General features: G+C 41.9%; 2 protein-coding genes across 2 annotated transcripts in view; one reads left to right on the plus strand and one right to left on the minus strand.

Annotated features, from left to right (window-relative positions):
* Positions 1-4353: 4353 nt before the first annotated feature.
* Positions 4354-5444, minus strand: LOC129862274 (uncharacterized). The gene is made up of 2 exons (XM_055933765.1): positions 5365-5444; positions 4354-5169 (listed from the first exon to the last, which is right to left on the minus strand). The coding sequence occupies exon 2, from the start codon at positions 5122-5124 to the stop codon at positions 4375-4377; it is 750 nt and encodes a 249-aa protein (XP_055789740.1). The 5' UTR covers positions 5125-5169; positions 5365-5444; the 3' UTR covers positions 4354-4374.
* Positions 5445-19739: 14295 nt separating this feature from the next.
* lrrc4ca (leucine rich repeat containing 4C, genome duplicate a) overlaps positions 19740-24779 on the plus strand; it is a 363270-nt gene continuing 358230 nt past the window's right edge. Inside the window, exon 1 of the mRNA XM_055933763.1 lies at positions 19740-20685. The gene's annotated coding sequence lies outside the window, so the exon portion shown is untranslated. The remainder of the gene's footprint in view (positions 20686-24779) is intronic.

The raw sequence follows: 24779 nt of genomic DNA on the forward strand, positions 1-24779 counted from the left end.
AAGCTACCCCAAAGAAAATGGCGGAATATGCGTTTAACATTTTTTCAAAAGAACAACGATTTATCATCATAAATAGTTCTTACTATTAGCTGAACTTCCATCAGAATCTTGGGCAATGTATCCTTTCTCCGGTCTAATCGTCTTTTCGAAAATGTCGAAAGATGTCCTCTTGTCCTGTCGAAATGGCCACTAATGTTCGGCATGTACTGGAAAAGTGCCCAGCTCTTGGGCAAAGAAATGACAGAAAATTGCACTAAACGGATATAAATTGCTATAAAACGGTTTAAATTAACTACCTTATGATGTTTTTAACACCTATAACGAGTAAAAACATGACCGGAGATATATTACTGGCTAAACCAAAGCTTGGAAAGAGGCCAGTCCGACGACCACTCTGCATCGAGCGCACGGCTGAAAAGAAAGGTACTTTCGTATCTTGGTCTTTTATAAAGTCCCAGATTGCGCAATCGACCCCATTCAAATTGTCACCACTTACTGACATCTAGAGGAAGGCGTAGGCAGTGTTTGTATCCCCATAGCATTCACAGGGACCTAAAAACTGACATGGGAGCAGAGGCCAAGATTTCTGAAATCTCACTCCCTGTCAGGAAAAGTGCTGTAGAATGAGTTCTGTTTCACTCAGAGACATAATTCCAACGGTTATAGAAACTAGAGAGTGTTTTCTATCCAATAATAATAATAATATGCATATTGTACGAGCAAGAATTGAGTACGAGGCCGTTTAAATTGGACACGTTTTCCCCCAAAAGTGAAAACAGCACCCCCTGTCCTCATCAGGTTAAACAATTTAAAGGCAATTCTACCAAATACTAAATTCTTGGTTAGTTTGGTTGGTTCTTGGTTAGTTAGGTTGGCTTTGTGCATGCTAAATCGGACATGTTGGCTGGATTCACGAGATGTGTACCTTTCATATGCTGTATTGGACTTGTTAATGTGTGAAAGTTAAATATTAAAAAAATATATATTTTGAATTTCGCGCCCTGCACTTGAAGTGGCTGTTGTCATAAATGTACCGACGTCGGGCTTGCACGCCAAACAGGTTAAACAGCCACCACTAACATTTAGCGGCCGCTGCCACCATACTGACTCAAATCCAGCCACTTTAATAATGGGAATTGTTGGAAATTATGTAAAAATGTACCACTAGCCACTTTAAACAATGCCACTTAATATAATCTTTACATACCCTACATTACTCATCTCATATTTATATGTATATACTGTACTCTATATCATCTACTGCATCTTGCCATCTTTATGTAATACATGTATCACTAGCCACTTTAATCTATGCCACTTTATGTTTACATACCCTACATTACTCATCTCATATGTATATACTGTACTCTATACCATCTACTGCATCTTGCCTATGCCGTTCTGTACCATCACTCATTCATATATCTTTATGTACATATTCTTTATCCCTTTACACTTGTGTGTATAAGGTAGTAGTTGTGGAATTGTTAGGTTAGATTACTTGTTGGTTATTACTGCATTGTCGGAATTAGAAGCACAAGCATTTCGCTACACTCGCATTAACATCTGCTAACCATGTGTATGTTACAAATAAAACTTGATTTGATGTCAGGCAGATTGCCAGTTCTTAGCCACGCACAGAGGGAATGTGATGTCTTTGTCTGCACTGCGTTATATAGACAAAGAAATGCTCCGTTTGGGACGTTATTGGATATATATGAGAAAAACATCCTGAAGATTGATTCTCAACTGAGTTTGACCAGTTTATTCGATTTGTAATATCACTTTTTGAAGTTTTCGTTCATTTGCGTGAAGTTCGATGGACACGTGAACTACACATGCTAGCCAAAGTTGCTAATTTGACAGAAGTAATGGACATTATAAAGCAAAAAATGATTTAATGTGGAACTAGGATTCCTGGCACTGCATTCTGATGAAAGATCATCAAAGGTAAGGGAATATTTATGATGTAATTTTGTATTTCTGTTGACTCCAACATGGCGGAGAATGGCTGAGCGCTGTCTCAGATTATTGCATTCTGTGCTTTTTACTAAAGTTATTTTTTAAATCTAACACAGCGGTTGCATTAAAAAACAGTGTATCTTTAATTAAATGTTAAACATGTATCTTTCAAAGTTTATGATGAGTATTTCTGTATTTCACTTTGCTATCTGTAAATACTCTCGCTATTTTGGAGCCATTTCTGAACATGGCGCAAATTCAAAACCACGATTTCTGGCTATAAATATGCACATAATCGAACAAAACATAAATGTATTGTACAACATGATGTCATATGACTGTCATCTGATGAAGTTGTTCAAAGGTTAGTGATTAATTTTATCTCTATTCGTGGGTTTTGTGAAAGCTATCTTTCCTGTGAAAAAATAGCTGTGTTTTTTTTGGGATATGGTGGTGAGCTAACATAAATATATGTTGTGTTTTCGCTGTAAAACATTTTAAAAATCGGACATGTTGGCTGGATTCACAAGATGTTTATCTTTCATTTGCTGTATTGGACTTGTGATTTCATGAAATTATATTATATTTTAACCTGTTTGGGCTGCAAGCTGAATATTGAAAAAACTGGAAAATGTGTGCACATTTTCAAACGGCCTCCTAAGAAACTTTTTATTTTCCAATATGCATATATTTACTACTGTTGGATAGATAACAGTCTATAGTTTCTAAAAAGGTTTGAATTGTTTCTCTAAGTCGAACAGAAATATTTTTACAGCCATTTTCCCAGCCGAATTGAGATTTCCAAAATGCGATGTGTCTCTTTAAGACCTTCTCTATAAAAGGCCCTTTGACTTGGGACCATAGGAACACGTCACACGCCTTCGTCAGGTTGTAATGCGGAAGTGAGAATTGAAAGGAGTTGAATATCTCGTCCATGGACTGAATAACACACCTTCTTGTGAGACCTGCGCAGTTAAAAAAAAATTCCGGGCGCGAAGCAGAATTTGGTCTCGGCTTCTGGAAGAAGGTAGATAACGTTGAATATGATCTCTGACTACGATATTATTTGATACATGTCACAAAATCATCCTAAAGTATGTTTTTTCAATATACTTTAATTATATTATTGCAATTTATTCTGGACTTTAGATGTGATACGACGGAAGAATTTTTTGAAGAAACGCTGAGTAGCGCCGCAATGCTATTGTGCTTGCTAACCAAAGAGGGAAATAATTCGTTCTGGAACCCAACTAAAGACTCTACTGGACATTGGACCCCGTTACAACATTCTGATGGAATATCAACAAAGATAAGACCCAATTTGGGATGCTTTTTCATATATCTGTTGAGCTGTGCTGTGCTAACTGGGCTAACTGTGCTAGGCTAGCGCTTGACCAATGCTAGTGCTGACTTATGCTAGCTTATGTTGTTAGCTAATATAACGATATATTGTGTTTTCGCTGTAAAACACTTCAAAAATCGGAAATGTTGGCTTTATTCACACGATATCTGTCTTTCATTAGCTATCCACCATATGTTTTTCTGAAATGTTTTATGAGGTGTAATTAGTAGCCGACGTTGGTGTATGTATTTTCTCTGGCTACTCCCGTCTGGATTCAGACTGTAGCTATGTGTTAGCATTTTTGGGTAGCATCAATGTAAAACTGATTTATAGCTAAAATATGCACTTTTTATGAACAAAACATAGATTTATTGTGTAACATGTTATATGACTGTCATCTGAGGTAGTTTTTTCTGGGCTCTTTAGGTTGGTTTTAGTTTATTTCGGTTGGCTTGTGCATGCTACTTGAATCATAATTCATACTTCATAATCATATCCATACGTGTCTGTCCACTTTTGTATTTGGTGGTGAGCTAACATAAATATATGTGGTGTTTTCTCTGTAAAACATTTAAAAAATTGGACATGTTGGCTGGATTGACAAGATGTTTATCTTTCAAATGCTGTATTGGACTTGTTAATGTGTAAAAGTTAAATATTTTTAAAAAATAGATTTTGAATTTCGCGCCCTGCAGCTGTTGTCATTTTCGTCCGATTTCGGGCTTGCACCCCAAACAGGTTAAGGAGCATTTTGATGCTAGACTTGGCGCTCCGGTACCGCTTGCTGTGCGGTAGCAGAGAAAACAGTCTATGACTTGGGTGACAGGAGTCTCTGACAATGTTTTGGGCTTTCCTCTATTATATAGGTCCTGGATGGCAGGACGCTTGGCCCCAGTGATGTACTGGGCCGTTCACACTACATTTACATTTAAGTCATTTAGCAGACGCTCTTATCCAGAGCGACTTACAAATTGGTGCATTCACCTTATGACATCCAGTGGAACAGCCACTTTACAATAGTGCATCTAAATCTTTTAAGGGGGGGGGGGGGTCAGAAGGATGACTTTATCCTATCCTAGGTATTCCTTAAAGAGGTGGGGTTTCAAGTGTCTCCGGAAGGTGGTGATTGACTCCGCTGTCCTGGCGTCGTGAGGGAGTTTGTTCCACCATTGGGGTGCCAGAGCAGCGAACAGTTTTGACTGGGCTGAGCGGGAACTGTACTTCCTCAGTGGTAGGGAGGCGAGCAGGCCAGAGGTGGATGAACGCAGTGCCCTTGTTTGGGTGTAGGGCCTGATCAGAGCCTGAAGGTACTGAGGTGCCGTTCCCCTCACAGATCCGTGGGCAAGCACCATGGTCTTGTAGCGGATGCGAGCTTCAACTGGAAGCCAGTGGAGAGAGCGGAGGAGCGGGGTGACGTGAGAGAACTTGGGAAGGTTGAACACCAGACGGGCTGCGGCGTTCTGGATGAGTTGTAGGGGTTTAATGGCACAGGCAGGGAGCCCAGCCAACAGCGAGTTGCAGTAATCCAGACGGGAGATGACAAGTGCCTGGATTAGGACCTGTGCCGCTTCCTGTGTGAGGCAGGGTCGTACTCTGCGGATGTTGTAGAGCATGAACCTACAGGAACGGGCCACCGCCTTGATGTTAGTTGAGAACGACAGGGTGTTGTCCAGGATCACGCCAAGGTTCTTAGCGCTCTGGGAGGAGGACACAATGGATTTGTCAACCGTGATGGCGAGATCATGGAACGGGCAGTCCTTCCCCGGGAGGAAGAGCAGCTCCGTCTTGCCGAGGTTCAGCTTGAGGTGGTGATCCGTCATCCACACTAATATGTCTGCCAGACATGCAGAGATGCGATTCGCCACCTGGTTATCAGAAGGGGGAAAGGAGAAGATTAATTGTGTGTCGTCTGCATAGCAATGATAGGAGAGACCATGTGAGGTTATGACAGAGCCAAGTGACTTGGTGTATAGCGAGAATAGGAGAGGGCCTAGAACAGAGCCCTGGGGGACACCAGTGATGAGAGCACGTGTTGAGGAGACAGATTCTCGCCACGCCACCTGGTAGGAGCGACCTGTCAGGTAGGACGCAATCCAAGCGTGGGCCGCGCCGGAGATGCCCAACTCTGAGAGGGTGGAGAGGAGGAGCTGATGGTTCACAGTATCGAAGGCAGCCGATAGGTCTAGAAGGATGAGAGCAGAGGAGAGAGAGTTAGCTTTAGCAGTGCGGAGCGCCTCCGTGATACAGAGAAGAGCAGTCTCAGTTGAATGACTAGTCTTGAAACCTGACTGATTTGGATCAAGAAGGTCATTCTGAGAGAGATAGCAGGAGAGCTGGCCAAGGACGGCACGTTCAAGAGTTTTGGAGAGAAAAGAAAGAAGGGATACTGGTCTGTAGTTGTTGACATCGGAGGGATCGAGTGTAGGTTTTTTCAGAAGGGGTGCAACTCTCGCTCTCTTGAAGACGGAAGGGACGTAGCCAGCGGTCAAGGATGAGTTGATGAGCGAGGTGAGGTAAGGGAGAAGGTCTCCGGAAATGGTCTGGAGAAGAGAGGAGGGGATAGGGTCAAGCGGGCAGGTTGTTGGGCGGCCGGCCGTCACAAGACGCGAGATTTCATCTGGAGAGAGAGGGGAGAAAGAGGTCAGAGCACAGGGTAGGGCAGTGTGAGCAGAACCAGCGGTGTCGTTTGACTTAGCAAACGAGGATCGGATGTCGTCGACCTTCTTTTCAAAATGGTTGACGAAGTCATCTGCAGAGGGGGGGGGGGGGATTCAGGAGGGAGGAGAAGGTGGCAAAGAGCTTCCTAGGGTTAGAGGCAGATGCTTGGAATTTAGAGTGGTAGAAAGTGGCTTTAGCAGCAGAGACAGAAGAGGAAAATGTAGAGAGGAGGGAGTGAAAGGATGCCAGGTCCGCAGGGAGGCGAGTTTTCCTCCATTTCCGCTCGGCTGCCCGTAGCCCTGTTCTGTGAGCTCGCAATGAGTCGTCGAGCCACGGAGCAGGAGGGGAGGACCGAGCCGGTCTGGAGGATGGTGGACATAGAGAGTCAAAGGATGCAGAAAGGTGAGGAGAGGTGGTTTGAGGAGGCAGAATCAGGAGATAGGTTGGAGAAGGTTTGAGCAGAGGGAAGAGATGATAGGATGGAAGAGGAGAGAGTACCGGGGGAGAGAGAGCGAAGGTTGGGACGGCGCGTTACCATCCGAGTTGGGGCAGTGTGGGAAGTGTTGGATGGGAGCGAGAGGGAAAAGGATACAAGGTAGTGGTCGGAGACTTGGAGGGGAGTTGCAATGAGGTTAGTGGAAGAACAGCATCTAGTAAAGATGAGGTCAAGCGTATTGCCTTGTGAGTAGGGGGGGAAGGTGAGAGGGTGAGGTCAAAAGAGGAGAGGAGTGGAAAGAAGGAGGCAGAGAGGAATGAGTCAAAGGTAGACGTGGGGAGGTTAAAGTCACCCAGAACTGTGAGAGGTGAGCCGTCCTCAGGAAAGGAGCTTATCAAGGCATCAAGCTCATTGATGAACTCTCCAAGGGAACCTGGAGGGCGATAAATGATAAGGATGTTAAGCTTGAAAGGGCTGGTAACTGTGACAGCATGGAATTCAAAGGAGGCGATAGACAGATGGGTAAGGGGAGAAAGAGAGATTGACCACTTGGGAGAGATGAGGATCCCGGTGCCACCACCCCGCTGACCAGAAGCTCTCGGGGTGTGCGAGAACACGTTGGCAGACGGGGAGAGAGCAGTAGGAGTAGCAGTGTTATCTGTGGTGATCCATGTTTCCGTCAGTGCCAAGAAGTCGAGGGACTGGAGGGAGCATAGGCTGAGATGAACTCTGCCTTGTTGGCCGCAGATCGGCAGTTCCAGAGGCTACCGGAGACCTGGAACTCCACACTACCCTCTGTAGCGCCTTATGGTCAGATGCCAAGCAGTTGCCATACCAGGCGGTGATGCAACCGGTCAGGATGCGCTCGATGGTGCAGCTGTAGAACTTTTTGAGGATCTGGGGACCCATGCCATATCTTTTCAGTCTCCTGAGGGGGAAAAGGTGTTGTCATTCCCTCTTCATGACTGTTTTGGTGTGTTTGTACCATGATTGTTCATTGGTGATGTGGACACGAAGGAACTTGAAACTCTAGACCCGCTCCACTACAGCCCTGTCGATTTTAATAGGGGCCTGGTCTGACGATCAGCTCCTTTGTCTTGCTCACATTGAGGGAGAGGTTATTGTCCTGGCACCACACTGCCAGGTCTCTGACCTCCTACCTATAGGCTGTCACATAGTTGTCGATGATCAGGCCTACCACAGCATACCCTGTTTCTGGTTTCTTGTTGATGACAGCTACCCAAATACGGCAACAGGTTGTTAGCTAGTTAATTTTGTGATATTGACACAAATATTATTGTTAGAAATCAAGGCTGTTTGCGGCCGCTATAATATTTCAAGAAAGGCTGTCGACGGTCGCTATGGGTTCTAAAGGCTTTTAATTTACAAGTCCAAAAATGGATTTAGCAACTTTAGATTATCCCTAAAGACTGGATGTGCTCATATTGTGAGTTGTACTGTACACTCAGACAGTCATCTAATAGAGACGATGTAGTAGAGGAAATGGAGTAACTGAGAGAGCTGGAAAGACAGAGAGAGAGCGAGAGAGAGAGCGAGAGAGAGAGAGAGAGAGAGAGCGTGCCTGCAGTATCAACAAAAAATAGCTGAATCTTTACATTGGCTAAAGGGTGATTGACAGATGAAGCGTTTACGTCGTGTCAGAACTTGACACAATACCTGCTGCAGTACCACACCTCTCCTGATGTGATTACTCAAGGGAGACCAGCCATGACTGTTGCTAAGAAACTGTTGCTATAGTTAGAGCTAATGACAGTGAGATAAGTAGATTTGTGCGTGAAAGTACTCCTAGTAAAAGTGGTAAGGTGGTGGTGGAAGGGAGGGGAGAATGAAATGGGGGGTGTGTGTGACGGATATAGCTCCAGCTGAAGCTTAGGTGTTGAGCAAATGGTCTGCTATGATCAGGGTTTTAAAACTACTCTTGTTTTGACACATTTTGCTACATTGCTAGTTATAAGTAGAGTTGGCAAATGCATCCGTCACTCTGTGATGATAAAGTCAGGAAGAATAGATTGAGAGGAGCATCACATCTATGTCTACAATAAATCTATGAATCTTTGTTTCTGCATGTTTACTGTATGTTTTTCCCTTATTAAATACACAATCGATTCACACCTCTTCTGTGAAGAAGAACTTGCAAAGTCTTAGGCTGTAGAGTTGGTCCATGAACTATTGAAGCAGTCCTAAAGCTCGCAGGCAGCCAAGGCTGATATCGCACTTTGTTCTAGATTTGCCTCTGCATCACTGTCAATAATGCTGTGGGAAAGCTTCACCCCGGCTCTTCACTGGAGTGGATGATGCCTGCTCTGTTCACTGTGCTTCAGCTGTGTATTCCCTGTTGGCCAAGTCTTTTTGGATACACCTTTCTTCTCTCTCTCATTATCCATCCAGCAGACTGTGAGATGTACTTACCTTCCAGCAGCATCTCCAAACACGCCAGCACTGTTGATGTCATGTGGTTGTGTACTGCTAAATCCACCGGGAATTAGTGTGTATGTACGGTATGTATACTCTCCATGGTAACCTGAAATCTCAAAGGGATAGATTGATTGGTTTTGATTTCAACAGACTATGTATGATCTGTGCTGAACATGTTAGATGGATGTGTGAAACATATTGTCAACAACTTTCATATTCCACCTGAAGCAAACTGGATCAAAGTTCAGCATAACTACAGAAGGTGCACCACAGTTTTCTCTGTAACTGATTGAGGTGCACCACAGTAGGGTAGTGTCACCTTAGTTGGGGAGGACGGGCTCGTTGTAATGACTGGAGTGGTTTGATGCCATTTCATTCCCTCCGTTCCAGCCATTATTGTGAGCCGTCCTCCCCTCAGCAGCCTCCACTGAGGTGCAGATTACTAACAGAGTATGGCAGTGTGGTTTATCCACTCTACATAGAACTGGAACTGCTGAGGTGAGACCACAACATAATTATCATGTTCAATATGAAACAATAAGATAGCAAAGATGGAGAGATATTATGGGGAACTTAACCCCGTAGAGGTAAGAGACATTGATATGAACTTAAAGCAACATGCTGAAAAGACAAGTTTAAATCACAGCAACACACAAGCTTTGTTATTACTTTCTTTTCATTCCTATTTTGATGGTGGCATATTTTGAGACTTAGAATGCAAATATAAGACAGCCATCTGTTTGTGCTTTTTTATCAACATCATGAGAGATCTCTCCATCTCACCTGTACTTCTAATCCTTCTATGTGTCAGCTTTACAGCTTAAAAAGATACTTGAGGGAAAAAAAGTAATCACGAAATTGATGATGAACCATGTCTGTCCCTGGTGAACGCAGCAACAAATACAAATGTAGGGAGATAAGAAAGGGCACCGCCAGAGCCTAGGCGACATATACACACATGCACACACACACGCACATGCACATACACACACACACACACACACACACACACACACACACACACACACACACACACACACACACACACACACACACACACACACACACACACACACACACACACACACACACACACACACACACACACACACACACACACACACACACACACACACACACACATATGAGCCTGAGCTGTCATGGAAACAAGATAAAATGATGGGGGGGAGAAAATGACCCCGAGATGAAAGGATAATCCGTGTTCTTTGGAAACAGGAAATTAGTTGGAGAAGAGGGCCCTGGAGTGTAACTCAAAATGAAATAAAATAAAATGTTGTTTGCCATGCACACAGTTTTCTGCAGAATAAAAGATGCAGTTAAATGCTTGTGTGCTAGCCCCTCAACATTGCAGTACAAAATCAATATCAATAATTATCAAAAGTTAATAAAAAATGTGACCCACCACCTGGATTTGGTCCCATGTATATACCATTTGAAATTGTGTTTTTTGCATTGGATAAAAGTAGAGACTCAGAGCTAGAAAATGGAATATCAAACAATGGGAAAGTAATTCTGCTTTGAAAGTTAAACTTGAAACCCCACTTTTGAGAAAATGGCCTGTGAAGGTTTTGGTACACCTACTGGAGAGCTTTTCTTAGTCTACACCCATTCAGCATTGTTCACACCCTCTTAAGCCTTAGACCCACCAATATCTTTAAGGATTCACATGTGAGGCCATGTGCTAAACATAGTAAATACGGTAGTGTAGTAAACAACCAAAGATTTCAAGACTAAAAGTGGTGAAAGTAGTGACAAAAAGTAGTAGTGAAAATACACTTTTTCTAGTCCTTGGTTTATATCCTAATCTGAATTTGGTGCAGGTCATGTTGTTCTTCACATGTCACCGGTAAACACACACTATATCAAATCTAATCTAACTTAATTTGTCTGTTGCACAGGTGTAAACGGTACAGTGAAATGGTTACTTGCATAGTGGAGTCTTCTGTTTAGACATATAGCTAACGAGCGAAACAGTGAACCATAATCCCAACAGTGGTAGCTGCTGAGGGGAGGATAGCTCATAATAATGGTTGGAACGGAGCGAATGGAATGCTTCAAACTATGTGTTTGATGTTTTTGATGCAATTCTCCACATGCCACTCCAGCCATTACTATGAGTCCGTCCTCCCCAATTAAGGTGCCACCAACCTCCTGTGAATCCCAACTCATACTACCATTCACCATGCATGAATCTGCAGGTGGCTAATAGCTAACCAAGTAGGTTCAATGTGAGCTAGCTAGCTACCATTAGGCTATAAGTAGCAATTACTTTCTGAGATACAAATAATATTGCTACACAGATCATACATGTAATGTTAGCTAGCGAGCAAGCCAACCAGCTAAGGTTAGCTAGATAACTAACAGTGCGCTTTAATTTGCATTGAAAACAACTTTCTGACAAAATCAGAAAAGTATCATATCTGAAAATGTGGGGTCAAAGGGTAAAAATAGTTGACTAACAAACAACCGTATACATGGATACATGCTTCTCCCTCTTTGGCATGGATGCCACAGTTTCCCTTAGTTTGAAGATGTAATCCGGAGACAGCTGTTTTATACAACAGCCTTCTGTATTCTCTTTTTGACTCTCCACAATCATCTCTCTGCTATTTCAAAACTCTGTAAACTTCTTCCGTGACAACAACACTGTTGATCACTGTTATCAGAAGACTCTACGATGTCTATTTCAATGAAAATGTTTTACCTAAATCAGGGATTGCCTCATTGTCAGATTCATTTTCAGAGTCAGCATGGCAAGATCGTCCTCAAGAAAGAAGTCCATCACAGCTTTTCCCACTGATCATTGTCCATAGCGCTGTTAACTTCAGGGTAGCAATGTTGAGAGCATTAGCAACACTTGTTCAGTTCTTTATGATATCGTTCAAAAAAAGCTGCGGTAGAAAGGATTATCCACACATACTGAGCAGCTCGGAATGGCAGACAAATCCAAACTCATCTCTGGACATGTCCAGCCCATCCATTATCTCAGCCAATCATGGCTAGCCAGAAGGTTCTTGTAATTTTCTGTGGCTAACGAACTAGGCTAATCATTTAAGTATGTATTTGTATTTAAAGATGGCATACAAGTTTGTTATTAACCCTTGGCCTACATTGGTCGCACCCACGCAGAAATCACATTAACATAATACAACAATCCCCATTAAAATCCGTCTTTTTAACTTCTTATGGTTGCAAGGGGCGGTATTGAGTAGCTAGATAAAAGATGCCCATTTCAAACGGCCTCGTACTCAATTCTTGCTCGTACAATATGCATATTATTATTACTATTGGATAGAAAACACTCTCTAGTTTCTAAAACCGTTTGAATTATTTCTCTGAGTGAAACAGAACTCATTCTGCAGCACATCTCCTGACCAGGAAGTGGAATGTCAGAAATCGATGCTCTGTTCAACTTCCTGCCTATACATGGGCATAAAACGTAAGAGTCTGCGTACACTTCATAGACCTTCCCCTGGTTGTCAAGAGGCTGTGAGAGAAGAAATTTTGTGTTCATCTTGGTCTGAGGTGGAATTAACCTCTACCGAGCACCTACCCCGGGTCCCCCCCCCCCCCCCCCCACACTGATTAGCATTGCTAGCATAGCGTCACAATTAAATAGTAGCATCTAAATATCATTAAATCACAAGTCCAAGACACCTAATGAAAGATACAGATCCTGTGAATAAAGCCACCATTTCAGATTTTTATAATGTTTTACAGGGAAGACACAATTTGTAAATCTATTAGCTAAACACGTTAGCAAAAGACACCATTTTTTTACTCCAACAGTTTTTTCCTGCGTCAGTAGCTATCACTAATTCGACTAAATAAAAAAATATATAGCCACTAACCAAGAAACAAGTTCATAAGATGACAGTCTGATAACATATTTATGGTATAGCATAGTTTTTATTTGAAAAATGTGAATTTTCAGGTATAAATCACAGTTCTACATTGCAGCTGCAATCTGAAATAGTGCTGACGCAGCCAGAACAATTACAGAGACCAACGTCATATAACTAATTACTTGTCTTAAAACATTTCAGAAAAAATACACAGCGTACAGATATTGAAAGCCCAACATCTGGTGAATCCAAACAATATTTCTGATTTATTAAATGTTTTATAGCGAAAACAAAATGTAGCGCTAAATTAGCATAGCCACGCCAGCCAGAACCAGCTGGGCGCGCCCGACCAGTTCACATGCACGACAGATATATGAAATAACATCGTAAATTGGGTCTTACTATTGCTGATCTTTCATCAGAATGTTGATCAAGGTGTCCTTAGTCCTGATGAGTCGTTCAATCCATTCATAATGGCAACTTTCCCTCTTCATTTAGCATATGTACTGGTTGACTGGCCAAAGAAAAAAAGTCACAGAACGGAACACGGCAAAACTCCCGAAAAAATTCAAATAATCTGATTAAACTATATTGAAAAAACATACATTAAGATGATAACATTTATTGTGTAACTGGGAGTCTCGTGAGTGCAAACATCCGAAGATTATCAAAGGTAAGCGATTAATTGTATTGCTTTTCTGACTTTCGTGACCATGCTAATTTTGGGCTAGCTGTTCCAGCATTGATTGATACACTAACAAAAGCTTGGATTGCTTTCGCTGTAAAGCATATTTTCAGAATCTGACACAATTGGTGGATTACCAACAAGCTAAGCTGTGTTTTGGTATATTTCAATTGTGATTGCATGATTAAAAATATTTTTTGTAATATTTTTGAATCTGATACTTTTGGGAATTTTCTTCTGCCTTTCAGGACCGGAACGAGGCTGTGGTTTTCTGATCATAACGCGCAACCCAAATGGCGTTTTTTTGTTATAAAAGTAATATTTATCGAACAGCAATAACATTTATTGTGTAACTGGGAGTCTCGTGAGTGCAAACATCCGACGATTATCAAAGGTAAGCGATTAATTTTATTGCTTTTCTGACTTTCGTGACCATGCTAATTTGGGGCTAGCTGTTCTAGCATTGTTTGATACAATCACAAAAGCTTGGATTGCTTTTGCTGTAAAGCATATTTTCAAAATCTGACAGATTAACAACAAGCTAAGCTGTGTTTTGGTATATTTCACTTGTGATTGCATGATTATAAATATTTTTAGTAATATTTGGCGCCCTGCAATTCAGCGGTTGTTTAGGAAAATGATCCCGCTAAAGGGATCCGTAGCGCAGAGAGGTTAACATGGAGAGAACCAGAGATTACCGTCATCCTAGACAGCACTATGGAGTCGGTCTAAGACTCAGCGACTCAGATTGCTGAGTCTCACATCCTCTACTGAGACAAAGAGGAAGAGGAGGATGTAAAGGACGAGTATATCAGAAGCTCTCTAGCCAATTATATCCGCTGCAGGTACTTGGCTGATACACAGGGGGTACTAGAGGTGTACTCAGGCAGAGCAAAATATACTTGGTGGTACAGTAATCGAAAAAGGTTGGGAACCACTGCTCTAGGCCCAGATGCATATTTGTAATATGAGCACCTACCCTACCTGTAGGCATAATGTTTAGCTAGACACAATTTAGTAGTTGTATTCAAAATGATCCGTTTACCTTAATACACAGCATATTTGCAGATGTTTTAATAAAAAGTGTTGTGAGTGTTATATCTGAGTGTTTATTCTAGCGGGGTTAAAACTTCTTGCGGCTACAGGGGGTGCTGTTTTCTCATTAGCATAATTGCATTACAGATTAAACGGCTTCCTACTCAATTCTTTATCGTACAATATGCATATTATTACTATTATTGGATAGAAAACACTCTCTAGTTTCTATAGGCGTTGGAATTTTGTCTCTGAGTGGAACAGAACTCATTCTACAGCCATTTCCCTGACATGGAGTCAGATTTCACACATTTTGGCCCCTGATCTGGAGTCAGTTTAAAGGCCACTGTGAACGCTATCAGGACACGGACACTGCTTACGTCTTCCCCTGGATGCCTTTACGTGATGACGCTTTGAATGGTATCGATTGCGCAATCACAGCCACTATAAATGAAAAAAACCTGTAGGTAGGAACTCTTTTCCAGATGCGCCGGACGCACGGTGGACACCGACCTGCTCTTTTTCCAAGCATTAGTGTAGCCAGTAATATTTCTCAGGTCATGTTTTTACTCGTTATAGGAGTTAACCTGTCTAGGATCAGCGTGGCGCTAGCGGCACCCCCCCCCCCCCCCCACTGAAAAACCAGTGCCGCGAAATTCAAAAAAAATATTTTTTTAAAATATTTAACTTTCACACATTAAAGTCCAATACAGCTAATGAAAGACACAGATCTTGTGAATCCAGTCAACATTTCCGATTTTTTAAATGTTTTACAGGGAAGACACAATATGTAAAGATGTACATCTATTACCTAAAAACACATTAGCATAATCCACCATCTTTTATTTGTCCACCAACACCAGTAGCCATCACCAATTCGGCTAAACTAAGATATTTATAGCCCCTAACCAACAAAAAAACTCATTAGATGACAGTCTGATAACATATTTATGGTATGGGATAGGTTTTGTTAGAAAAAAGTGCATATTTCAGGTAGATGGCATAGGTTACAATTGCACCCACCGTCACAAATGGAATAGAAAAACTACTTAGAGCAACGTGTTTACCTACTTACTAATCATCAAACATTTCGTAAAAATACACAGCATACACGAATCGAAAGACACAGATCCTGTGAATACAGACAATATTTCAGATTTTCTAAGTGTCTTACAGCGAAAACACAATAAATCGTTATATTAGCTTAGCACATAGCAATTAGCAGCCCAGCATTGATTCTAGCCAAAGTGAGCGATAAAAGTCAACATCGCCAAAAGATATTAATTTTTTCACTAACCTTCTCAGAATTCTTCCGATGACACTCCTGTAACATCACATTACAACATGCATATACAGTTTGATCGAAAATGTTTATATTTAGCCACCAAAATCATGGTTAGACAATGTGAAATGTAGACAAGCTGGTAAAGAAAAAGTCCTTGCGCCACTTAGACAGTGATCTACTCTTATACATAAATACTCATAAACGTGACTAAAAAATATAGGGTGGACAGGGATTGATAGACAATTTAATTCTTAATACAATTGCGTTATTACATTTTTTAATTTATCCTTACTTTTCAATACAGTTTGCGCCAAGCGAAGCTACGTCAAAAAACATGGCGTCCTAAGCCACTAAAATGTTTCGACAGAAACACGATTTATCATAATAAAAATGTCCTACCTTGAGCTGTTCTTCCATCAGTATCTTGGGCAAAGGATCCTTTCTTGGGAGGAATCGTCTTTTGGTGGAAAGCTGTCCTCTTGCCATGTGAAAATGCCAACTGCGTTCGGGATGAACTGAAAGCGTGCCCACCTATTCACAGCGTTAAAGAAATAAATGTCCCAAAATCGCACTAAACGGATATAAATTGCTATAAAACGCTTTAAATTAACTACCTTATGATGTTTTTAACTCCTATAACGAGTGAAAAGATGACCGGAGAAATATAACAGGCTAAACTAACGATTGGAACAGGAGCGGGTCGGTGTCCAGCACGCGCGTTACGCACCAAGGAAAGACTTGCTAGCTACAGGGTTTTTTGATTTATAGGGCCTGTGAACGCGCAATCGACCCCATTGGAATCGTCATCACGTAAAGGCATCCAGGGGAAGACGTAAGAAGTGTCCGTATAGTCATAGCAATGACAGTGCCCTTTTAACTGACTTCAGAAGAGTGGCCAACATTTCTCAAATCTGACTCCATGTCAGGGAAATTGCTGTAGAATGGGCTCTGTTCCACTTAGAGACAAAATTTCAACTCCTATAGAAACTATAGACTGTTTTCTATCCAATAGTAATAATAATATGCATATTGTACGATCAAGGATTTTGTGGGAAGCCGTTTCAAAAATTAGCCAAATTAGCATAAATAGTCTAAACAGCGCCCCCATCCCCAACAGGATATGTGGTATGCTAATATAACGATTTATTGTGTTTTCGCTGTAAGACACTTAGAAAATCTGAAATATTGTCTGTATTCACAGGATCTGTGTCTTTCGATTAGTGTATGCTGTGTATTTTTACGAAATGTTTGATGATTAGTAATTAGGTAAACACGTTGCTCTATGTATTTATTCTAGTCCATTTGTGCAGGTGGGTGCAATTGTAAACTATGATATCTACCTGAAATATGCACATTTTTCTAACAAAACCTATCCTATACCATAAATATGTTATCAGACTGTCATCTGATGAGGTTTTTTCTTGGTTAGTGGCTATCAATATCTTAGTTTAGCCGAATTGGTGATAGCACCTGATGGAGTAAGAAACTGATGGAGTTAGAAAAGTGGTGTCTTTTGCTAACGTGGTTAGCTAATAGATTTACATATTTTGTCTTCCCTGTAAAACATTTTAAAAATCTGAAATGGTGGCTTTATTCACAAGATCTGTATCTTTCATTAGGTGTCTTGGACTTGTGATTTAATGATATTTAGATGCTACTATTTAATTGTGACGCTATGCTAGGCTATGCTACTCAGTGTGGGGGGGTTGGGGGGTGCTCCCGGACCCGGGGTAGATACTCGTGAAAGGTTAACACCAGAGGGATTGAGATTGACACCACCTGCAGTGAATTAATGAAGTGTTATTTGAGTCAGAGGGGAATCATCACCAAATGGTGTTTTTGTTAATTGACTGTGTTGAGTTAACATCCACTAACTCTCTCAGAGGTAAAAAGATATGGGAAGGGCCTCATTATCATATTTCCCAGCATGCTTCATTGCAGGTTGCTTTTTATAATAGTTTATGCATCCACATGTATGGATGAATTCAATTTACACTATACATTTTTCTAAACTAATCCAATCTGTAAGTGGTTGAACTTATTTCACCCATTATTGAGATGGTTGTTCCAGGTAAGATGGTTTAGGCAGTCTTATTTATCAAGCCTCCCTACTTTGGCAGTCATTCTAACTACAGATATCAGGCACTTAAAAGTTCCAATTGCTGCATATCCTAACGCTGGCTGGAATCAAATAGGAATTATGTAACACTTTGCAAGCCAACATAACTTGACTTGCAAACGAGGAGTTTCAGACCATTGTGTTAGGGTAAAACGAGGCTGTCGGGTATTGTCAAAAAAAGTTATGTATTGTCATAATTACATTTTTATGATACAATATTATTTTAGGCACTCACTTGAAGGCCACAGGACTGAAATACATTGAATGCAATAATCATGTCTCTGTCATGAGCAAACACGGTCATGGGTGGTACTGGTACCTGTAAAATTCACTTGAAAGGCTCCCTAGAAAATAAATATGCAAATAATGTTTTACACTCACTCTAAAACAACACCCACAAAATGTGTTACTGTAACACCACAGGTGTTAATTCCCTAACACTGATAAAGTGTAACAACATCAGCTCTAATACATTGTTTAAGTCGGAATTTGCAATGCCCATGGTGTTAGGGACCCAACACTCTGGGGGTGTTAGTTTGTCAAAACTTTGACAAGTGTTAGTTTAACACGATATGAAATGGTCACATATACATTTCAAAGAAAGTGTTACATTTAAGCTGAGACTGTTTCGCCGACGACAGGGAGCTGGACAAATCTTTTTTGCCCGCCCTGGCGCTGCAGACTGCTATATCGGTCTGCTAATACAGGACTATTAAAGGCCCAGTGCACTACTTTTGTGAAACAATATTTATTTAAAATGGTTTATTTATTTACCACATATTTTTTTATTATGATTTTTCTGGGATGCTGTAATACCCTCGGTACCCTTACTTCCCGTGGCCTTGACAGTAGCAGTACAGCCCAATTAGAAACATATAAAAGGGCTAGGATTTAGGGCCATAGGCTAACTATGAGCACAGGGGCAAACCAACACAGCAGAGGTCCCCGGTCCAAATCACTCCGAAGGTAAGTTCCACTTCCTTTTAACTCTACTTCTGGGGCGTGTTTCTCAATTCATTTGGGCAAGGAGCAGGTGATAGGGAATTGGCAACAGCTGTCTCAAATCAATGTAGTCCATTCCAGTCTGGGGGATCACAGGACACCATGCAAGCAAACAAATAGTTAATGCAATTCAATTTCACACGTGAGATTGTCAGAAATTATGTAAAAGGCTATTTTAAACTCACAGCACGCAATTAGAAGACACTCAAATAGTAAGACCTGCTGATACGTAATATAAAAAGAATGACAGTCTCTAGTTTAGTAAGAGTCAGTGTCACTTGTGACAGTGAGACTTCCTCACATCTCAATCTCCATACAATATAGGAGGTTTTAATCATAACAATCGTGAACCTTTGTGCTACCAATGCGACCGGTGTGCCTTCATTTATTCTCCTGTAACATTGTGAATGCCCCCCACCCCTTTTCATCCACCATACATAAAAAAAAATACATTCAATTGATTGGGACTTTCAGTCTGCCTGGTGCTTGTGGTTTTGCTGAGCTTTTAACTGGTGGGGTGAAGACCCTTCCTACGTGCAGGACTGGCAGGGTGCACAGACCAATATCAAACCAGGGATGCTCTGAGGGACTCTGCTTGATCTACATCCATCTGCTCCTATATAATAGGAGACGTTCAATCTCCAAATCCTGTCCAGCATTCCAGCGTTGCTTTGACAGCCCCCCTTTAGCAGCCCAGACCAGCTCTAGGTGAGACAGATTACAATCACGTCTTTTTATAAAAGCAGACTAAAGGGCTTATTTTGTATTCCGGGCTCCCTCCCTGTCTCCTCACGTGTGACTGAACGACAGAGAGGGAGGGAGGGAGGGAGGGAGGGATAGAAAGAGGAAGGGAGGTGTGGAGGGATTGTGTGTGTGAGAAAGAAAGAGGGAGGCTAAATCTAATGCAATGCTGCAGAGTGCTGTGACAGCCTAGGCATTTATTTGAGCAGAGACTGCTGCTGTTGCAGGAAGGACACAGCAGCGCTCACCAGTGCGCTGTCACTCACTGCCTCCGCCCCAGCCACGCCACGACCACGCCACAGGGGACGCCGAGAAGGGGAGGTACACAGGACGCACACTGGGAGGAACCACTACACCTCTCACATGCCACCAGCATTACGACTCTCGGAATACACTGTTGTCTTTTTTTCCTTAACATTCCCTTACAGTTTGTCTCTCTACACCCTTCATCTTCTCCTCCTGCTCTATCCATCTCCTCCCCACTGCTATTTTCTTCCTCCGCTTCTGTTTGAAGGGCGATTCATGTCAAGAGGGAGTGTGGCTTGAATGAGAGAATCAACTGTTGGATCTCTCCAGGTCAGGCAGAGAGGAACTACCAGTAGAGACCTTGAGGGGCATCTTCTGCATCCCCAGAACCTCGATCTCTATCTCCCTGGGACTCCTCCTGCCCTCCACACTCCCTAGAGCTCCTGCCCTGCCTTGAGAGCTTCAGCCAGGGTAAACAAACCAGTGGATGTGTTCATATTGTGTTACTGAGAGGAAGAGCAGTTGTGTTAAAATCTAGGCCTCAAGCTGTTTTGAGTCTTCCTGGCACACAGCTGAATTCAAAAAGTTAAAGGGGGTAAACTCATTGGATCTTGAGTTATGTTTTTTGTTTTACTTTGTTGCTGCCATAGCAGCACTTACAAGAAACAAAATGAACTAAAGTGAGTTGACACTGTGCTCAGAATATATTGGAGCTAGAGAAATATAAATACAGATATTTATTTTTCACAAACTGTTTCTCTGCTCATGAAATTGCGCATCGTTCATCAAGCATTCCGAGAGCACTTGAGAGACCCTGTACAACTCCATGACTCTGCATGTTAACTATGTTAACTGGACATTTCCTTGCACCGGTGAGTGACTTTCCCGTTTTACATTTTTATGTAAATTCTACACTGAATTTAGAATGTGTTGAATATTGCAAACACAGCGTACACGTCTCTTTTTTCCGTTAGTGGGTTGTCATGTGTGTGAACATGACTTGGTGTATTATAGGAAAAGACAGTGTCAGCAGTTGCCCCTGACTGAGCATGTGTGTTTGTCATGCATTTAGTTGCATACAATTGTGTAGAAATATGTGGGTAGGCTGTGGAACAGTCTGTCTGGGCTTCTCAGTCATAGTGTGCAACTAACTTCTGTGTTTGTAGTCAATTATACAACAATTTGATTGGTGTGAGCTACAAATGTTCAATGACTTGCTGCTTTTACAGTACGTTTTCTTGCTGAGTGCTGGTGGAGAGAGATTGTGTCAACTACAGGAAACACCAGGAAATATCTGGGTCATTTTTATCAAATTTCACTACCCTAAAGGCACTCAATTGGTGGAATGACCCACCTATTGAGTTATTGCAATAGTGGTACAGTAGTTCCCTTGTCTGGTAAAAAAAAACCTAGATGCCTGGCAGGTGATTGTAAGTCAGTTTCATTATATCCACTCTTACTCACCTTCAATGGCATCCTAGCTGTAGGAAAAAAAACTACACTATTACTCATCCGAATGTGTGATACATGCACTGTCAGCCTCACAGAGCTGTTAGCCAGAAGCCAACCTCCTAGCTGCATGGAAGCCCTTTTTTTGGTGGAATGGTTGTGGAAGCACATCCTCTAGTCTGTCACATTAAGTTATGTCTTTCTGAAAAAAACTAATTCAGTATGTTTCATAGTTGGAAAGAAGGACTGGGCACAATAAAGTGTTTGATTATGTTTTTTCATGGAAAGCTTTTGTTGAGAGAATTATTTAAAACAAAGTGAATGGTAACTGAATGGTTGCTTTCAATTATTTGAAAGAAAAAAATACTATTCAAAGCCAGGTGTGATTTGTACAGAATGATCATCTTCACAAGTACCACTTTGATGCTATTGGTGTCCCTGCCTCCCACCTGCTCCCACCCCACCTCTCATCACATCAACTGTAATTACATATTACTATAATCATGTACATGAGACACTGAGGATTCACCTTACTATAATAGACCGTTGCTAAAAGTGGATGCCTGATCTCTGTGTGCTCTGTCTAGGTGTCTGGAGAGCAGTCGGTTGGTGGGTGGTTTCTATTTACCTCAATCACACTTGTTTGACACCCGCTGTCTATGTAGATAAGAGGGGAGCACCTCGCAGCTCACACATGCTCAGATTACGGTAGCCCTTTTGTTTGTCTGTAATCAGGAGGTCTAAGATGCTGGGGTTTAATTTTTAATTTTTATCTTTTTTATTTCATCTTTATTTAACCAGTTAGGCTAGTTGAGAACAAGTTCTCATTTGCAACTGTGACCTGGCCAAGATAAAGCAAAGCAGTGTGACACAGACAACAACACAGAGTTACACATGGAGTAAACAATAAACAATAAACAAGCCAATAACACAATAAACAAGTCAATGACACAGTCGAAAAAATAAAGTCTATATACAGTGTGTGCAAAAGGCATGAGGAGGTAGGCAATAAATAGGCCATAGGAGCGAATAATTACAATTTAGCAGATTAACACTGGAGTGATAAATGAGCAGATGATGATGTGCAAGTAGAGATACTGGTGTGCAGAAGAGCAGAAAAGTAAATAAAATAAAAACAGTATGGGGATAAGGTAGGTAAATTGGGTGGGCTATTTACAGATTTTTATTTTTTATTTTTTTTTATTTAACCTTTATTTAACCAGGTAGGCAAATTGAGAACACGTTCTCATTTACAATTGCGACCTGGCCAAGATAAAGCAAAGCAGTTCGACACATACAACAACACATAGTTACACATGGAGTAAAAACAAACATATAGTCAATAATACAGTGAAAAAAAAATAAGTCTATATACAATGTGAGCAAGTGAGGTGAGATAAGGGAGGTGAAGGCAAACAGATATATGTATAAATAAATAAAAATATAAAAAGGCCATGGAGGCGAAGTGAGTACAACACAGCAAGTAAAATAAAAAATAAAAAAACACTGGAATGGTTGGTTTGCATTGGAAGAAAGTGCAAAGTAGAGACAGAAATAATGGGGTGCAAAGGAGCAAAATAAATTAATAAATAAATACAGTAGGTAAAGAGGTAGTTGTTTGGGCTAAATTGTAGATGGGTTATGTACAGGTGCAGTAATCTATGAGCTGCTCTGACAGCTGGTGCTTAAAGCTAGTGAGGGAGATAGGTGTTTCCAGTTTCAGAGATTTTTGTAGTTCGTTCCAGTCATTGGCAGCAGAGAACTGGAAGGAGAGGCGTCCAAAGGAAGAATTGGTTTTGGGGGTGACTAGAGAGATATACCTGCTGGAGCGCGTGCTACAGGTAGGTGCTGCTATGGTGACCAGCGAGCTGAGATAAGGGGGGACTTTACCTAGCAGGGTCTTGTAGATGACCTGGAACCAGTGGGTTTGGCGATGAGTATGAAGCGAGGGCCAGCCAACGAGAGTGTACAGGTCGCAGTGGTGGGTAGTATATGGGGCTTTGGTGACAAAACGGATGGCACTGTGATAGACTGCATCCAATTTATTGAGTAGGGTTTTGGAGGCTATTTTGTAAATGACATCACCGAAGTCGAGGATTGGTAGGATGGTCAGTTTTACAAGGGTATGTTTGGCAGCATGAGTAAAGGATGCTTTGTTGCGGAATAGGAAGCCAATTCTAGATTTGACTTTGGATTGGAGATGTTTGATGTGGGTCTGGAAGGAGAGTTTACAGTCTAACCAGACACCTAGGTATTTGTAGTTGTCCACATATTCTAAGTCAGAGCCGTCCAAAGTAGTGATGTTGGCCAGGCGGGCAGGAGCAGGCAGCGATCGGTTGAAGAGCATGCATTTGGTTTTACTTGTATTTAAGAGCTGTTGGAGGCCACGGAAGGAGAGTTGTATGGCATTGAAGCTCGCCTGGAGGGTTGTTAACACAGTGTCAAAAGAAGGGCCAGAAGTATACAGAATAGTGTCGTCTGCGTAGAGGTGGATCAGAGAATCACCAGCAGCAAGAGCGACATCATTGATGTAAACAGAGAAGAGAGTCGGTCCAAGAATTGAACCCTGTGGCACCCCCATAGAGACTGCCAGAGGGCCGGACAACAGACCCTCCGATTTGACACACTGAACTCTATCAGAGAAGTAGTTGGTGAACCAGGCGAGGCAATCATTAGAGAAACCAAGGCTGTCGAGTCTGCCAATGAGGATGTGGTGATTGACAGAGTCAAAAGCCTTGGCCAGGTCAATGAATACGGCTGCACAGTATTGTTTCCTATCGATGGCGGTTACGATATCGTTTATGACCTTGAGCGTGGCTGAGGTGCACCCATGACCAGCTCTGAAACCAGATTGCATAGCGGAGAAGGTGTGGTGTGATTCGAAATGGTCGGTAATCTGTTTGTTGACTTGGCTTTCGAAGACCTTAGAAAGGCAGGGTAGGATAGATATAGGTCTGTAGCAGTTAGGGTCAAGGGTGTCCCCCCCTTTGAAGAGGGGGATAACCGCAGCTGCTTTCCAATCTTTGGGGATCTCAGACGACACGAAAGAGAGGTTGAAGAGGCTAGTAATAGGGGTGGCAACAATTTCAGCAGATAGTTTTAGAAAGAAAGGGTCCAGATTATCTAGCCCGGCTGATTTGTAAGGGTCCAGATTTTGCAGCTCATTAAGAACATCAGCTGACTGTATTTGGGAGAAAGAGAAATGGGGAAGGCTTGGGCGAGCAGCAGAGGGGAGGGCAGTGCTGTTGTCCGGGGTAGGGGTAGCCAGGTGGAAAGCATGGCCAGCCGTAGAAAAATGCTTATTGAAATTCTCAATTATAGTGGATTTGTCGGTGGTGACAGTGTTCCCTATCTTCAGAGCGGTTGGAAGCTGGGAGGAGGTGTTCTTATTCTCCATGGACTTTACGGTGTCCCAGAACTTTTTTGAATTTGTGTTGCAGGAAGCAAATTTCTGCTTGAAAAAGCTAGCCTTGGCTGTTCTAACTGCCTGTGTATATTGGTTTCTGGCTTCCCTGAA

This window comes from Salvelinus fontinalis, chromosome 9 (genome assembly GCF_029448725.1).
Source record: "Salvelinus fontinalis isolate EN_2023a chromosome 9, ASM2944872v1, whole genome shotgun sequence".
Taxonomy (NCBI): Eukaryota; Metazoa; Chordata; class Actinopteri; order Salmoniformes; family Salmonidae; genus Salvelinus; species Salvelinus fontinalis.

Coding starts and splice junctions, on each gene's coding strand:
- LOC129862274 (XM_055933765.1), bottom strand. CDS start 5,124: ATGACGGATCACCACCTCAAGCTGAACCTCGGCAAGACGGAGCTGCTC.